Source organism: Lepidochelys olivacea (genome assembly GCF_965140295.1).
Source record: "Lepidochelys olivacea isolate rLepOli2 genome assembly, chromosome: 1".
NCBI classification, from domain to species: Eukaryota; Metazoa; Chordata; order Testudines; family Cheloniidae; genus Lepidochelys; species Lepidochelys olivacea.
The window spans coordinates 218,032,231-218,050,320 of NC_140411.1; the positions used below are offsets into that span (position 1 = coordinate 218,032,231).

The window sequence follows — 18,090 nt, forward strand, 5'->3', positions numbered from 1 at the left end:
TAGTCTAGACAGGGTCAGGTGGGGTGAAAAACAGCAGCTGGTCATGGCCAACCCAATCACATTAGCTGCCTGTGGCTCACCTGAGGGCGCCCCATAGACTAAGCTTACAAACAGTAAATGCATTTATAAGCCCAACCATCCCTGACTATGCTAGGTGCTGAGTACTGTTGACCAGCGTGTTGATTAATGCTTTTTCTTTTCTAGCACAGAGCATTTCCCCAGGGTAAATGAACATTCCGGCCTTGTCTAAAACATAAAAGTCGTTCTGCTGTAGCTGTACTGGTATAGTTAAAGTAGTGCGATTCCCCCAGTGTGGACACAGTTATAGCAGTGTGAAGGTGTTCATACCAGTAGAACTGTTCCCTTACAGCTCTACCAGTACAAAGCACCTTTATGCTGGTATAACCGTGCCCAGACTAGAGGTACCAGTAGAAAAGTCACAGCCCTAGCCAAAATAGTTGTCGTGGCACAGAATCTGTGTATTGGCCAGGTCTTAGAGGCGTCTTCTCTCCCTTCCACCCTCCTTGAGTGTCTCTCCCTCCCTTTCCTGCCCTCCTCCCTAGGATCTCTCACTCAAGGTTTTTCTTTCTTTCTCCCCTGGTTTCTCCTTCCCTCTCCCTCTCCCCACTCCTTTGGGTCCAGGCCGTCTCTACCCTCCTCTCCCCCTTTGCCTCAGGAGGATTCCTGTTCCCCCCACCACCACCAATGGACTGTTGCCCATTTTGAGGAGGGAGTCTGTTGCAGGGGGAGGAAGCATCTCAGTGGCATCTAGCTTCCTCCACCCCCCGCAGGCTCTGCTGTCTACAGCAGCCCAGGAGCGGGCCAGCGCCAAGAGCAGCTCAGGGGGCAGTAGGTGAGGCAGAGGATGGTTTGGTCCAAGGGGCATAAATGGGGAGAAGCATCAAGGGGCACATTTTAGGATACTAGCAGATGCCTTACAGCTCCCCAGACAGGGGGCATCACCAGGGCAGAAAGAGTTGGGGCTGAGTCCCCTTTCCCTAGGGCTAGTTCTTGGGGGACGGTTTGATGGTGGCTTTTTTTAAAAAAAAGGCGCTGAAATATTCATGTAAAGACAAAGGAAACTTTTAAAAAACATGAGTTGGGGCCAGGGCTGCCGGTGCCTGACTTTGCAGTGACACAGGTGTATCTGGGGGGTCCCCCGATACCTCAGTGCTGTGAGTGAGCATATCCTGAACCCCTGAATAAATGGTACCATTCCCACTGAGCAATAGCACAGCTCTGCCGGTGTCTTCACTGGCTCCGCTCCACTCCTCACTCCAAGCGCTGCTCCTCACTCTGGACACTCGTTCCATGGGAGCGATGGCCCCTGGTCTGCACAGAGTGACATCTGCTCCCTACAGCAAGAGACAAACGAAGAGGAGAAGCCTGATGTTTGGACAGATCAAATGAAAAAACAGATCATTCTGGGGGGGCCCAAAAAAGGGTCCTGATGTCCCAGGAAATCCCAGGAAGAACTGGGACTGTGCTGGTAAGAGAAGGACTTATGGGCGCTTCACCCTGCTGGAGTGGGGTGTGACCGTCACTGCTGTAACCCTTCAGCCTTGAGCGCCTGGGGCCACTTAGTGACCTCACACTTTTTGGATCAAAGAGCCCAATAAAGGCTGCTATTGTCCATTCCTGGGATGTCCCTTTATAAGATAAAGGGGATGTAGGCACAGAGTCATAGAGTCATAGAATATCAGAGTTGGAAGGGACCTCAGGAGGTCATCTAGTCCAACCCCTTGCTCAAAGCAGGACCAATCCCCAACTAAATCATCCCAGCCAGGGCTTTGTCAAGCCTGACCTTAAAAACTTTGAAGGAAGGAGATTCCACCACCTCCCTAGGTAACGCATTCCAGTGTTTCACCACCCTCCTAGTGAAAAAGTTTTTCCTAATATCCAACCTAAACCTCCCTCACTGCAATGTGAGACCATTACTCCTCGTTCTGTCATCTGCTACCAGTGAGAACAGTCTAGATCCATCCTCTTTGGAACCCCCCTTTCAGGTAGTTGAAAGCAGCTATCAAATCCCCCCCTCATTCTTCTCTTCCGCAGACTAAACAATCCCAGTTCCCTCAGCCTCTCCTCATAAGTCATGTGTTCCAGTCCCCTAATCATTTTTGTTGCTCTCTGCTGGACACTTTCCAGTTTTCCCACATCCGTCTTGTAGTGTGGGGCCCAAAACAACACAGTACTCCAGATGAGGCCTCACCAATGTCAAATAGAGGGGAACGATCACATCCCTCGATCTGCTGGTAATGCCCCTACTTATACATCCCAAAATGCCATTGGCCTTCTTGGCAACAAGGGCACACTGTTGACTCATGTCCAGCTTCTTGTCCACTGTAACCCCTAGGTCCTTTTCTGCAGAACTGCTGCCTAGCCATCGGTCCCTAGTCTGTAGTGTGCATGGGATTCTTCCGTCCTAAGTGCAGGACTCTGCACTTCTCCTTGTTGAACCTCATCAGATTTCTTTTGTCCCAATCCTCTAATTTGTCTAGGTCCCTCTGTATCGTATCCCTACCCTCCAGTGTATCTACCTCTTCTCTCAGTTTAGTGTCATCTGCAAACTTGCTGAGGGTGCAATCCACACCATCCTCCAGATCATTTATGAAGATATTGAACAAAACTGGCACGAGGACCGACCCTTGGGGCACTCCAGTTGATACCGGCTGCCAACTACACATGGAACCATTGATCACTACCTGTTGAGCCCGACAATCTAGCCAGCTTTCTATCCACCTTATGGTCCATTCATCCAGCCCATACTTCTTTAACTTACTGGCAAGAATACTGTGGAAGACCGTGTCAAAAGCTTTGCTAAAGTCAAGAAACAACACGTCCACTGCTTTCCCTTCATCCAGAGCCAGTTATCTCATCACAGAAGGCAATTAGATTAGTCAGGCATGACTTGCCCTTGGTGAATCCATGCTGACTCTTCCTGATCACTTTCCTCTAAGTCTTCAGAATTGATTCCTTGAGGACTTGCTCCATGATTTTTCCAGGGACTGAGGTGAGGCTGACTGGTCTGTAGTTTCCAGGATCCTCCTTCTTCCCTTTTTTAAAGAAGGGCACTACATTAGCCTTTTTCCAGTCATCTGGGACCTCCCCTGATCGCCATGAGTTTTCAAACATAATGGCCAATGGCTCTGTAATCACATCCGCCAACTCCTTTAGCACTCTCGGATGCAGCGCAACCGGTCCCATGGACTTGTGCTTGTTCAGCTTTTCTACATAGTCCCGAACCACTTCTTTCTTCACAGAGGGCTAGTCACCTCCTCCCCGTGCTGTGCTGCCCAGTGCAGCGGTCTGGGAGCTGACCTTATTCGTGAAGACAGAGGCAAAAAAAGCATTGAGTACATTAGTTTTTTCCACATCCTCTGTCACTAGGTTGCCTCCCTCATTCAGTAAGGGGCCCACACTTTCCTTGTCTTTCTTCCTGTTGCTCACATACCTGAAGAAACCCTTCTTGTTACTCTTAACATCTCTTGCTAGCTGCAACTCCAAGTGTGATTGGTGGCAGAGGTGGCAGCCTGATTAGTCACTGAGTGTTCATACCACAAGATTTGTATAATTCTACCAGATCAACAAGTGAGGGACTATTTAATCCTTTTGAGTCTCATGACAATATGCCAGACTAGCACGGGGGGCTCTGTTCTCCCACCCGCAGCAGCAGCAGGTCAATAACCCCCTTAGAAATGGCATGTACTAAGCATCTGTATTTCCTTCTCTCCTGCCCTCCCTCTTCCTTCTCCCACTGCAGATGGCTCCATTCACTGGCAGAGGCCTGGGAAGGAGCCGGAGGCAGATCTCCCCTTCTATCACCCCCGTGCTCCTTCTGCCGAGGTGGAGATGACGTCCTATGTGCTCCTCGCTTACCTCACCACGCGGCCGGCACCATCCCAAGGAGACCTGTCATTAGCAACTCAAATTGCAAAGTGGATCAGCAAGCAGCAGAATCCCAATGGGGGCTTCTCCTCCACCCAGGTGATCTATTCCCCTCCCAAGCCTCAGACATCCAGGGCAGGAGTGGGAGGCAGACAGGAAAGGGCAGGAGACAGACAAATAATCCAGGGGGAGGGGAAGGCTGACCTGGGGAGAGGGAAGGGGTAGCATTCCCCTGGCTGTATAGTTTAGTTTAGATAATGGGATAGTCACAGCATAGAGCATGGCTACATCAGGTCCTCACAGGCCCAGGGGGGCTTATGAGGCAGGAGACTGGACAAGTGATGCTCCTGTGTATGGAGGTCAGAAGAGTCGCCCTGAGCACTCGCAAGGTAGTGCAGTGCCATCCCCAGCTTCTCCCAGCACTGACCCCATCCAACCAGGCCAATTCAGCTCGGGAGCTGAGGCCTCCCCAGAGAAGCAGCAGCAGCCAGTCACTTCCAGACACACCTGGAAAGGGGAGGAAGCGCCATCCTGAGTGACAACCAAACAGGAGATGCCACCTCCCCCTTTGAGCGGGTACAGGCCATGCTGGTACTTGGAGGCTGGGACCTCAGGAGACGACCTCTCTAGACAGGACCAATCATTGGCCCCATGTTCCACCATTTCCCTGGTTGGCTTGATACCCAAAGGGCTGTAAGACTTTCTCATACTCCATTACTGAGCCTCCTGGCTGCCTCACTATGGTCCTCTCTGAGCCACAGGCAGCTCCCATTTCACTTGATCCTGAGCTATCCCTTCAGGTTGGTCCTTCAGGGAAAGGTGCTGGCATCTTTCCTCAGATGCCTGTGGTGAAGTGTCAGAGATACCAAGGCCTAGGTTCCCTAAGGTACTTAGATGCTTGGCTGCTTTCAGGAGGAGAAAGGTGCTTAAATACCTTTGAGAATCTGGGCCCAAGGGAATAGAGTGAATGGCTTGTGGGAGTGATGAGTGAAAATGGGAAAATCAGGGCACTGCTGTGTAGGAAGAGCTGGTGGAGTGGGGGCTCCAGGCCCATAGAAATGGCTCATTCTTTCCCTTGGGCACCTGGGCCTATCTCTTGTCTGGCAGGACACAGTGGTGGCGCTCCAGGCGCTATCCCGATATGGAGTCTCCACCTATGCCAAGAGAGGAGGAGCGTCCACAGTGACCCTGCAATCCACAGGGAAGTTCCAGGCCCAGTTCCAGGTGGATCACACGAACCGTCTGCTGCTCCAGCGTATGGCACTGCCAGAGGTGCCAGGGGACTACAGCATGGGGGTGACAGGAGAAGGATGTGTCTACGTGCAGGTATGGGACCCTGGGACAGGGGGAGAGGGAGAGGCTGCTGCTGAGGGGAGCCCGTATCATTCCCATTGGAGATGGCATGATGGGGTGGATTGGGGAGGGGAGGGAGGGAAGGAATAGAGAGGAAGAGATGCGGAAGAGGAGGAGAATATAAGAAAGAGGTGAGGAGGAGAGAGAGTTAACAGAGAGAGTTGGGGAATGGGGAGAGAGAGAGAGAAGAGATAAAGGAAAGAATGAAACTGAGCCGAGGGGAGGAGATGGAGGAGAAGAGCAGAGAGGAGAGGGACAGATGGACAGACACAGAGAACTGTGTATTCTCTTCCAGACCAGCCTGAGGTACAATGTGCTCCCCAAGCCAGGCGAGGCACCATTCGCGCTGGAGGTGCACACGGTCCCTGAGACGTGTGACAGCATCAAGGCTCACAGGACCTTTGACATCACCATAAACATCAGGTAACTCCCCCTCGCAGTGCCAAACCTTCCAGAGCAGCCCTAGGGCTGGGGACAAGTCATTCCAGAGGTATGGGGAGCCCCCAGAAAAGCTGATACAAATCAATATTTTTGATTTTTCCAAAAATTAAAAATGGATTTTTTACATTAAATCATGGTATTTTCTTAATTGCAATTGCTCTTTTCAATGTCAATCAGATTTTGTATTTCTGTATTGCTAGCTCTTTACTTTCTCCTGCTAAATTGTTAGAGTGATTGTGCTGTGCTGGTTTCTCTGAGGCTGAAAAGGACAAGTCAGCATCTCAGTAACACCCTTAGTGTGAGAGCAACACAAACTCAGACACAAGACTGCCCGGCCAGTAGCCCATCCTATACCTGCAACCACCACCACCCTCCCACAGAGCGAACTGCCCCCAGTCACAGGAGCTGTATGCTTTGACCCAGGCATTCTCCTTCACCAGGATTTGCAGGCCAAGTTCAATCAGACTTGTGCTCCTAAATCATTTCAGTGCTTTTACAATACCCACCCTAAGATGCCAAAATATAGGCTTCAGAGCCTGTCATAAATATAAAGGGAAAGGTAAACCCCTTTAAAATCTCTCCTGGCCAAAGGAAAAATCCTCTCACCTGTAAAGGGTTAAGAAGCTAGGATAACCTCGCTGGCACCTGACCAAAATGACCAGTGAGGAGACAAGATACTTTAAAAAGCTGGAGGGGGGGAGGAACAAAGGCTCGCTCTGTCTGCGTGATGCTTTTCCCAGGGACAGAACAGAAATGGAGTCTTAGAACTTGGTAAGTAATCTAGCTAGATATGCGTTAGATTATGATTTCTTTAAATGGCTGAGAAATTAAGCTGTGCTGAATAGAATGGATATTCCTGTCTGTGTGTCTTTTTGTAACTTAAGGTATTGCCTAGAGGGATTCTCTAAGTTTTGAATCTAATTACCCTGTAAGGTATTTACCATCCTGATTTTACAGAGGTGATTCTTTTTATTGTTACTTCTCTTTTACTGTTTCTTCTATTAAAATTCTTCTTGTAAGACCTGAAGCTTTTTTCATTGTTCTTAAGATCCAAGGGTTTGAGTCTGTGGTCACCTATGCAAATTGGTGAGGATTTTTACCAAACCTTCCCCAGGAAGTGGGGTGCAAGGGTTGGGAGGATTTTGGGGGGAAAGACATTTCCAAACAATGCTTTCCTAATAAAAATAAACCCAGATAAACGTTTGGTGATGGCAGTGGAAGTCCAAGGGCAAAGGGTAAAATAGTTTGTACCTTGGGGAAGTTTTAACCTAAGCTGGTGAAAGTAAGCTTAGGAGGTTTTCATGCAGGTCCCCACATCTGTACCCTAGAGTTCAGAGTGGGGAAGGAACCTTGACAGAGCCTATGGACAAGTCTACATTTAAAACACTGCTGAAGCACTTTAATAAAGACGCTCTACACCGACTGCAGAGAGCTCTCCCATCAGTGTAGTTAATCCACCTCCCCAAGAGGCACTAGCTATATTGACAGGAGAAGCTCTCTCACCAGCATAGCTTTGTCTCCATGGGGGGTTAGATTCGTATAACTACATTACTTGGGTTGTGATTTTTCACACCCTAGAGTGACATAGGTATAGGTCTGTAGTGTAGAGCAGACCTAACTTTAAGCTCCTATTTTTGAAAGTGTGTATCAAAAAGCTCACAATGACTTAGCTAGTGTTTTGAAATAACTTCCCAGTGCTAACATTGAACCAGTTTGGATCTGAAGTGACAGAGATTTTATGCCACTAAAGGAGAATTTTTTACTAAAAATACAGTTTATATATTCTAGTTTCAGGGCTCCTAAGAGGGTAAGGGACATCCTCTTATTCCTATTCTTTCAGTTTGCTTGCTGCTTCCATTGGTGTTCAGTACATGCTTTGTGTGTAACAAATTTGTTCAATTATTTTCTTATTGGAGGCTGTTTATTCATTTCAAGGACAGTATTTCATTTTTAGTCCCTACTATCAATTAGGATCCCCCCTTTTAAGCAATTTCTGTCACTTTCCCAGGTTATACCCTGATTTACATCTTTTAACATTTCTTCTTCCTTGTGCCAGACAATTCCTATTACTGCTAGACCACAGCAATTATTTACAATGAAAACCAACAAAATCCCTTATAATCTTCTAAATTTGGAGGACATACTCCACACATTCTTTTATTGTACATAAGCATTTCACATTATGTATTAAAACGAGATATTTTCCACATATAGAATGTTGCAAGTTTGCATTTAATAACGATTCAAGATTATCAAATAATAAGCTCAAATGAGATTATTTAACCAAAGATTAATACAGCTCTGTACAGACTACAGAAAGATGTACTTTCCCACCCCTGTAGATGGTGAAGAGAAGGTAGTTTGGTCATAAGAATATAAGAACAGTCCTACTGTGTCAGACCAATGGTCCATCTAGCCCAATATCCTGTTTTCCAGCACTGGCTGGTACCATATGCTTCAGAGGGAATGCACAGAACAGGGCAATTACTGAGTGATCCATCCCCTTTCATCCAGACCCAACTGCTGGGAGTCAGGTTTAGGAACACCCAAGAGCATGAGATTGCATCCCTGACCATCTTGGCTAATAGCCACTGTTGGACCTATCCTCCATGAACTTATCTAATTCTTTTTTGAACCCTGTTATATTTTTGGTCTTTACAGCATCACCTGGCAAAGAATTCCACAGATTGACTGCATTGTTTGAAGAAGTACTTGCTTTTGTTTGTTTTAAGTCTGCTGCCCATTAAATTCATTGGGTAACTCCTGGTTCTTTTATGTGAAGGGCTAAATTATTCCTTATTCACTTTTCTCCACACCATTCATGATTTTATAGACCTCAGTCATATCCCCCCATTACACACCAAGCAGATTTTTTTTCAGAGAACTATCCACAGTGACTCCAAGATCTTTTTCTTGAGTGGTAACTGCTAATCTAGACTCCATCAGTTTGTATGTTAGTTGGGATTATGTCTTCCAATGTGCATTACTTTGCACTTATCAACATTCAATTTCCATCTGCCATTTTTTTGCCCAGTCACCCAGTTTTGTGAGATCCCTTTGTAACTCTTCACAGTCAGCTTTGGACTTAACTGTCCTGAATAATTTTGTATTATCTGCAAAGCTTGCCACCTCACTGTTTACCCCTTTTTCCAAATCATCTGTGAATATATTGAACAGCACGGGTCCCAATATAGATCCCTGTGGGACACTGCTCTTTAGCTCTCTCCAGTCTGAAAACTGACCATTTATTTCTGCCCTTTGTTTCCTGTTCTTTAACCAGTTTCTGATCCATGAGAGAGCCTTCACTCTTATCCCATGACAGCTTACTTTGCTTAAGAGCCTTTGGTGAAGGACCTTGTCAAATGCTTTCTGAAAGTCCAAGGACACTATATCCACTGAATCAGCCTTGTCCACATGCTTGTTGACCCTTCTGAAAGAATTCTAATGGATTGGTGAGGCATGATTTCCCTTTCCAAAAGCCATGTTGATGCTTCCCCAACAAATCGTGTTCATCTATTTCTGATCAGTCTGTTCTTTACTATAGTTTCAACCAATTTACCTGGTACTGAAGTTAATCTTACCGGACTGTAATTGCCAGGATCGCCAATGGAGCCTTTTTTTAAAATTGGCATCACTTTAGCTGTCCACCAGTCATCTGGTACAGAGGCTGATTTAAGCAATAGGTTACATGCCACAGTTAGTAGTTCTGCAGTTTCCTATTTGAGTTCCTTCAGAACTCTTGAGTGAATATCATCTGGTCCTGGTGACTATTTACTGCTTAATCTATCTACTTGTTCCAAAACCTCCTCCATTAACATCTCAGACTGGGACAGTTCCTCAGATTTCTCACCCAACAAGAATGGCTCAAGTGTTAGAATCTCCCTCACATCCTCTGCAGTGAAGACCAATGCAAATAAGTCATTTAGCTTCTCCACAGTGTCCTTTTCTTCCTTGACAGCTCCTTTACGTTGATTGTCCAGTGGCCCCACTGAGGTTTGTCAGGCTTCCTGCTTCTGATGTACTTTAAAAAAATTGCTGTTAGTTTTTATTCCTTTTGCTAGTGGCTCCTCAGATTCTTTTTTGGCCTGCCTGATTTTACTTTTACACTTGATTTGCCACGGTTTAGCTTGCAGCTTCCCCACCCATCTCTTGACCCACTCAATGTGCCGTGGGCCACTTCGTATAGGAAAGCAGGGAATGACCCTTTCTTGATAACTTGGAGTTCTTTTTAGCTAAATTAGGAGGGAGAAAGAGGTTTTGTCCATATGCAAATAATGAGAGATTCTTTTCTAGGTGATTAACAATACTCTCATTAGCCATTTTAGTTTCTGTTCTTGGAGAGAGCAACTCCTTACCTTGGCTGATCTGTGGGTCCTTAGACAAAGGGTCTCACCTGATGTGAACCCTGTTATTCCTAAGTGCATCCTATTTGGGGGTAAAACAGAGGTGGATAGCTTTTCTCATTTTTGAGGGCCGGAAAGAATCACTAGTTATTGATCATTCAAACCGTACCTGTTCTATATATCCCCTACAGTACCTGCTAAACAGTTTGTAGACACAGCACCTTCACTTCCAGTATTTTGTTTTTCTGTCTAGAAGTTCTGTCAAATTCAAATAGGATCCCCTAGCCGTAGTGGTATTTAAAAACCCAAGTCCTTATAACTTAGTTCATCACAAACTGCAATCTAACGTAGCAACAGCACCAATACTTACATTGCTTTTACAAAACCTCAACTCTATTTTAAATCAATAATTTAAAAAAACCAAGTGATTTAAATCCTGATTTCAATTGTTCCCTCCTCCTCTTGCCACCAACGATGGGAATAATTTAACTAAACCCCTTATCGGAAAGGATACCGTCTTGCTTCAGGGACTTTCAAGAAACTTCCACTGCTCCAAGGGCAGGACTGAGGGGCACTGGAAGAGCTGTGTGGGGAGCCCGGGACTGGGATAGCAGCGGGGCTGGGCTGCAGGGCAGGAATGAAAGGTAGTGGCAGGACAGGGAGCCAGGGAGCAGGGCCAGACTAGCAGGAGCCAGGCAGGGTGTGAGGTGCTGCAGGTCAGGGTTGAGGTGCATCATCTCTATGCTGAGATGTATTAAACCTTGTTTTGTTTCCTGCTTGGTCTCCCAGCTACACAGGGAAACGCCCTGTCTCCAACATGGTCATCGTTGACATTAAGATGCTGTCAGGATTCATCCCTGTGAAGTCATCAGTGAGGAAGGTAATGGCCAGTTCTGTGTATGGGTCACAGCCCTCCCAGGGTATCTGCCCCACAACCCAGTGGAGTCCAGCTCCCCACAACCCCAACCTCACCCAGTGGGCATCCAGGGCCCCTTGACTCAAACCCCACTTCAGGGGTATCTGACCCCCAGTCAGCTTCAAACCCCAACCCCTCATTTTGCCAGTGCAGCCTGGCCACTCCCTAGTCCCTTCTCCAGAATCAGCCCCCCCCCTTGTCTCCCGTCTCTCTGACCCTATCTCTTCTTTCTGACCCTCCCCTGAAACCCCACTCCTTCCCCATCCCATCCCATCCCATCCCCCTGAGCTCCCACTCCGTGACTCCCTGGTAAACTGTTACGCACAGGGGGAGCAGGCCCGGCTGGAGGCACCTCATAGTCTCCCCTGGAGGGGGCAGCGTTCCTGTAAGGGGAAGTCAGGCTGGGCTCACGGGGTGCTTGGGAGAGAGAGTGAGGGGCCCCCACCTCTCTGCATCCCTCTCTTCTCCCCCAGCTCTAACACCCCCACTCCGCGCGCGCTCACACGCGCACACACACACACACACACACACACACACACACCCCGCAACTCCTGGGCCCTGCATCTCCTCAGGGAGATTCAGATGTTGGGAGGTGTCCCTTGAGGGGCCCTGAGGTGGGATGCCATCAGACTAATGAAGCCTATGAGCAGCTCAGGGGAGGCAGTGCCTAGAGCCCCAGCCCTGCCCACAACCCCAGCCCTCCCCTCACAGGATGGGTCAGACACTGAGCTGATGCTGCTCTTGATTGTGGCCCAGCCGCACAGGTCTCAGACTGTGGCACTTCACATCTCAGTCCACCAGGAGGGCGGGGCCATACATAGGCAGTGCACGAACCCCCCCATTCGAGGAGGCTAGCCCCTGCCCCGCCCCTTCCACTCGAGGCCCCACCGCTAACCTGCTCATTCTGCCTGAGGCCCCACCCCTATGCCCCCATACTCTCACCCACTGGGGCCAGAGGAGCCCTGAGCCCCCCACTGCAGACAGAGGAACCCCAGCTGGCCTGGCCAAGCATCCCCAACCCCTGGCCCACCTGGAGGAGCTCTGAGCTCTGCTGCAGCCCAGCCCCAGGGCCACGGCTGGGTGCATTAGTGGAGGTTTGGGGAGGCTTAGACTCTCCCAGCTGCATTACGCACTGCCCATGGAGCCACAGTACAGATTTTCCCTCTTCCTTTAAAGCAGCAGCAGCCAGAGGCACCGACTTCCTGGTTTCGCCAAGGCTGCTTGACCCCTGCTGTGCCCCAGACCTTGCCCACACCTGCCATCTTCCCCCAAGGGCTGCCCCCGCCCTGCCTTTTCCCACCTCGTTCCACCCCCTCCCCTGAGTGCACCCTGCCCTCGTTCTGCCTCTGCCTGCCCCTGCTTCTCTCTCCCCCCGCCAGAGCCTCCTGCACACCACTGAACAGCTGACCACCAGTAGGTGGGAGGTGCCGGGGGGGGGAGGGAGAGGAGCTGATCAGTGGGCCACCCACTATTTTTTTCCCTGGGTTCTCCAGCCCCAGAGCACCCACAGAGTCAGTGTCTATGGCACCAGCAAAGAATCACAGAGCTATAGGATAGAGCCCTGTGTGCGACTAGTGTAGAGCTCTGCAGTGGGATTGAGATCCCGCAGGACCCGTTGCCATAACAGCGGGAACGGGTGGGAGTGGGATTAAAAAATAGTCCCACACAGGACTCTACTGTAGGAGTGGGAGGGACCACAAGAGGTCATCAGATTCAGCCACCTGTGAGGGAGCAGGACCGTGTAAACCTAGCTCATCCCTGATAGGCGTCTGTCTAACCTGTCCTTAAAAATGTTCAGTGATGGGAAATTCACCGCCTTCCTTTGAAGCCTGTACCAGTGCTTAATTACCATTACAGTTAGGTTAGATATTAGGACAAATTTTCTAACTCTCCCTTGCTGCAAATTAAGCCCATTACTTCTTGTCCTACCTTCAGCAGACATGGAGAACAATTGATCACCGTGCTCTTTATAACAGCCCTTAAGAGTATTCAAATATGTTAACGGGTTCTCCCCTCAGGCTTCTTCTCTCAAGACTAAACATGCCCAGAGTTTTTACCTTTCCACATGGGTCAGGTCTGCCACATTTTTTATCATTTTTCTTGCTGCTTGCTGGACTCTCCACTTTATCCACATCTTTGCTAAAGTGTGGTGCCCAGAAGTGGACACAGTACTCCAGCTGAGGCCTCACCAATGCCAAGTAGAGTGGTATAATTACAAACCATGTCTTACATATGACACACCTGTTAATATACCCCAGAATGATATTAGCCTTTTTCACAACTGCATCACATTGCTGACTTATATTAAATTTGTGATCCTCTATAACACCCAGATCCTTTTCAGCAGTACTACCCCCTAGTCAGTTATTCCTCATTTTGTAGTTGTGCATTTAATTTTTCCTTCCCAAGTGTAGTATTTTGTACTTGTCTTTATTGAATTTCATCTTGTTGGTTTTGGACCAATTCTCTAATTTGGCAAGGTCATTTTAAAATCTCATCCTGTCCAAAGTGCGTACAGCCCCTCCCAGCTGGTGACAGCCACAGATTTTATAAGCATGCTCTCCACTCTATTATCCAAGTGATGAATAGTACCAGACCCAGGACTGACCACTGCAGGACCCCACTAGATACACCCTAGCAGTTTAACAGCAAACCATGGATGACTGCCCTTTGAGTACAGTCTTTCAACCACTTGTGCATCCACCTTATAATAATTTCATTCAGACCACAATTCCCTGATTTTCTTATGAAAATGGCATGTGGGACTGTGTCAGAAGCCTTATTAAAATCAAGATATATGATGACTACTGCTTTCCTCTCCCTCTCCCCCCACCACCATCCACTAAGCCAGTAACCCTCTCAGAGAAGAAAGTGAGGTTGGTTTGGCATAATTTGTTCTTGACAAATCCAGGTTGGCTTTATCTTGTAGTCCTGTTACATTCTAGGTCCTTACAAGTTGACTGTTTAATAATTTCTTCTGCTATATTTCCATGTATGAATGTTAGGCTGACTAGTCTATGAATTCCTGGGTCCTCTTTGTTCCCATTTTTAAAGCTAGATACTCTGTTTGCCTGCCTCCAATCCCCTGGGAAATCACCTGTCCCCCAGGAGAACTCAAAGATAAATGCTAACGATTCTGAGTTTGCTTCAGCGTCCCATTCCTTAGGATTCTGGGGTGGTTCGAAGGGGGCTCAGTAACACCCTGCTTCTCTCTCTGCCACTGGCAGCTGGAAGGACATAACCACATCCAACGCACAGATCTGAGCACCAACCATGTGCTGCTGTATATGGAGCAGGTGAGCGCTCACATGGGGCCGTGATGGGCCAGGGAGAGTCATCCCCTGACATACCTTTCATAGAGGCACTGAGCGGGAATCTCCCAGGCACTGGCCGGGGAAAACAAACCTATGTATTCCTGCACAGCTGCTACTGCTCTCCAGCATTGCTGTGCAGCACTTCCTGCTCCCCGCAACATACAGAGTTGGGGACCTGTTCTCCCCCCAGCCTATGGGTATCAGGGAGAGCAGCTTGTACCTGGGGGGAGGGGAATCGGGGGGGCAGGGCGTCTCCCTTCTCCCTCAGGGCCTGAATCCCTGCCAGGCCCTGCAGCCAAGGAGGGCAGATGCTGGACCTGCAGGATAAGGGGTGGGGAGATAGGGAAGGAGGGGGTGAAGTGGCTCAGAGCGTCCTCCTGAATCTCGTCTGTTTCCCCCCCACACCTCAGGTGAGCAATGTGACTCAGAGTTTCTCCTTCACGGTGGAGCAGGACTTCCCCGTGCAGAGCCTGAAGCCGGCGCTGGTGAAAGTCTATGATTACTACGAGACAGGTGTGTGTGGGGGCAGGGCTGGGGGGACGTTAGCCACCATGGGCCTGTCATAGGGAGGGGAGAGGCCACAGTCACAGCCACAGGGGGACCCGCTGGGCTCAGGGTTGTGTTTGGCCTTGTTCTCTTGATGATCCACCTCCCCACCCCTGGGCTGCCTCCTGAGGGTGGGGACAGGCCTGGGGCTGAGCTGAGAACCTCACGCCAGCGGTGCCTGCTCAGCGACTGCCCGGGCAGGTTCAAGGGCAAACCCCATTTCCTTCTCCTCCTGCTTCCAACCCGAACGGCCCTGCCGCCACCATCCCTGACACTGGTTTGCCCCACGCAGACAGCGTCCCCCTCTCATCTCTGGACACAACAGGCCCATCTCAGCAGCGTCTCACCTCTCCCAGATGAGAATGTGGGGCACACAGGGATTATGGGTGAGGGATCATATTCCACTGGCCTCATACTCGCACCACGAGCCCAGACCCCTCCCGCACTGTAGAGGGAAGGTGCCAACCCAGGGATCTTGGAGGGTCTTGCGTTCAGATCCTGCCCTGAGATCCCAGCTGACCTGGGGGAGGCACATTCGCTCCTCCGCTCCCAGCTAGGACATTGGGTGACAAAACCGCCGGGGTGCCGTTAGGCTCTGGTCGTGTGTCAGGCGAGGTGCAAACGGACATAGGCCACCTGGCACAGACCCTCTGGAGATGCCTGTTGCGCTGTAGCCTTGGGGTAACCGTTGCCTTCCTCCCATGGAGCCCAGCAAGGTTCCCCCAGTGCCCCTGGAGAGAGGGCTCCCTCCCCTCCTCCCTGAGATCTCTGGTGCGGTGCCAGCTCTCTGCAGAGGTCCTGGTGGAAGTGTGAGGAGTCCTGGTTGGGTCTCACACAGCCCTGATCACATCTCCCTTCCCTTGTGCCTTCCAGATGAATTTGCCATCGCCGAGTACAGTGCCCCCTGCAGCAAAGGTAGCGTATGAAGAGCCATTTCCTCCCCTCGTCCTGCTCACAGCACCCCCAGATCTACTCCCCGCTGCGAGAGCTCAGCTCCAGGCAGTGCATCCCCCGTGCACTCGGAGCTGGTGGCTTTTTTCCCCTGCACAGGGGTTTGTTGCCTGCATTGATGGTGTCTTTGCTTATTCCGGGGGATAGATGCTCCATTCACCCCGCAGCCTCTGCCTCATGAGCCCTATGGAAATTGGGCCATTGCAATGGTTTGTGAGAGGCTCTTCCTGGGGCAGGGCGAGGGCTCCAGCCCAATCAGAGCCAACAAGCCCCTGCCATCTCACTGGGCAGCTTGTTTCTGTGAAGTTTTCAGAGATGGGCTGTGCGGGCTCAGATAAAATAAGAACCTGAGGCCACTCAGCCTGTCCTATAAGCTCAGATTCTTTACCCCTCTCCCCAGCAGTTGGGTCTGAGCTTCCTGCTTCTGGCTAGGATCAGAGGAGCCAAAATATCTGTGACAGGGAGGATCAGAGAGTGAATGAAAGAACCAAAGCGCAGGAGACCCAGGCAGACAGAGGAGGGGAAGGTCTCCCAGTAGCAGGACTCAGGAGAAGCCTCCTTCTCCCAGCCCTTGTTCTGCAGGACTGAGAGGCCCAGGGAAGGATCTCAGCATCCAGGGGCTACTCTGGGCTTCATGCCCCTGGTGCTGATCCACAGGCAGGTGCTCAGTCCCAATGCAGGGAGCTCCCTTCCCTCCCGTGGGCACTGATGGCTCTGGTGTAAATGGATTCACTCCATTCTGGGCCGGGTCCCATAGGAACAAAGGGGCAGGGAGAGGACGTGCTCCCCAGATCAGCACCTCGCCGCTGTTCCCTCTAAGCTGTGCGCGTGTGCACACAGATCCTAAACCTCGCGCACATGGCAAAACACTGCGCGCACAAAAATTTGCACAGAAGCACAACAATTTGCACAGAAGTTTTTTGTGTACACGGCCTGTCAAAAATTTGCACAGAAGAAATTTTTTTGCTCACACAGCATGTCAAAAATTAGAGGGAACATTGCACTTCGCTCCTAAAGCAAATGTCCGAGCTGAGCCTATGCATCCTGTGGCCCCAGGTCCATCCCTGCTCTGCAGTGTCAGACACGGCAGAGATGGTTCCAGGCAGACCCTAGGCTGACACAGCCTGCGCTGGATCCTGGGCTGCAACTCCCCAGCGCTATGAGACGCTCCGTGTGGAGGCAGATGAGGCAAGGCCCTGTCCCTGGGAGGGAGAGATCAGGGCCACGGAATCTCCTGCCTGGGGCCCTGGCAGGGCTCTGCTCCCTGCGGCAGAGCAGTTGTGCCCAGCCCTGGATGTGTGTTGCTGGCTCTGTGCCCAAGCCCAGGGGAGGCCTAGCCAGTCTCTTCTCTAAACCCCTCCTGTTCCCGCTCCTTTCCCCCTCACAGTGGGAGCCGAGCAGAGCAATGTGTGAGGGATGGAGTCGTGTTCTGAGCCTCCTACGTCCCACCCGCTTAGCCTCTGCGCAGGCTGAGGTGGTTGGAGGGAGCGACAGAGAGAAAACAGCCGCAACAAGAGGGAAACAAACATTACAAATAAATGAATTCACCACCCTGACCAATGGCTCCTGGCCTCTCTGTTCCCAACCCCCTTATCCCTGCTCAGCCCCAGGACTTCTCAGGCCAACATGTGTCCCATCCAGCTAGGGCTCTGCCCTGCACAGCCAGCCAGGGGGAAAGGGTCTGTGGGAAAAGATCTGCTAAGCACCATTGTGTCCAGTAGCCCTCACCTTTTCCAGTTAGCGACTAGTGTGGGATTGTTCCTTACTTGTAAACATGAACTGTGGGACTGTAGATACTCTCTGCCCACTACGGGATGGAAACAGAAATACTCAGCTGTGTGCCAGGGTCTGATACGGCTGACATGTAACGGGGTCTCCTTTGGATGAAGTGGTCGAGGCCTGGGGGTTTGGAACACCAGCCTGTAAGTTCCATCCCTGCTGCCTCCATGAAGTGCAGCCGGCCACAGCATGTAGCATTGTGACAAGTGGTTTGTCCTAGAATTGAAGGGCATGTTCCAGGGATTTATGTAATACTAGTTGTAAGTGCCTCAGCTAATGGGACTTCCGACCCCCTTCCCTTTGGGAAACTACTCCACAGTCTGGGAGCCCCTTCACAATTAGAAAATGTTTCCTGAAATGCTCCCCTTTTCTTGGTTTCAGCACATTTACTCCTAATGTTACCTGTTCAAGTCCCCTAAAGAATTTCCCTTTAAATGCATGTAGTGAATTGTGCCTTCTAGTTATTCATTATTTAGCCAAACTGTGCATATTTAAAAGCGGCAAAGAGTCCTGTGGCACCTTATAGACTAACAGACGTATTGGAGCATAAGGTCTCATG

General features: G+C 50.0%; 1 protein-coding gene across 1 annotated transcript in view; it reads left to right on the forward strand.

Annotated features, from left to right (window-relative positions):
* Positions 1-17,308, forward strand: part of LOC311526016 (alpha-2-macroglobulin-like) — a 57,746-nt gene extending 40,438 nt beyond the window's left edge. The window contains exons 29-36 of the mRNA XM_084638623.1: positions 3,764-3,987; positions 4,996-5,214; positions 5,537-5,664; positions 10,815-10,905; positions 14,169-14,237; positions 14,666-14,768; positions 15,675-15,716; positions 17,140-17,308. Coding sequence (XP_084494749.1) covers positions 3,764-3,987; positions 4,996-5,214; positions 5,537-5,664; positions 10,815-10,905; positions 14,169-14,237; positions 14,666-14,768; positions 15,675-15,716; positions 17,140-17,165 — 902 coding nt within the window. The 3' untranslated portion in view covers positions 17,166-17,308. The remainder of the gene's footprint in view (positions 1-3,763; positions 3,988-4,995; positions 5,215-5,536; positions 5,665-10,814; positions 10,906-14,168; positions 14,238-14,665; positions 14,769-15,674; positions 15,717-17,139) is intronic.
* Positions 17,309-18,090: the final 782 nt, after the last annotated feature.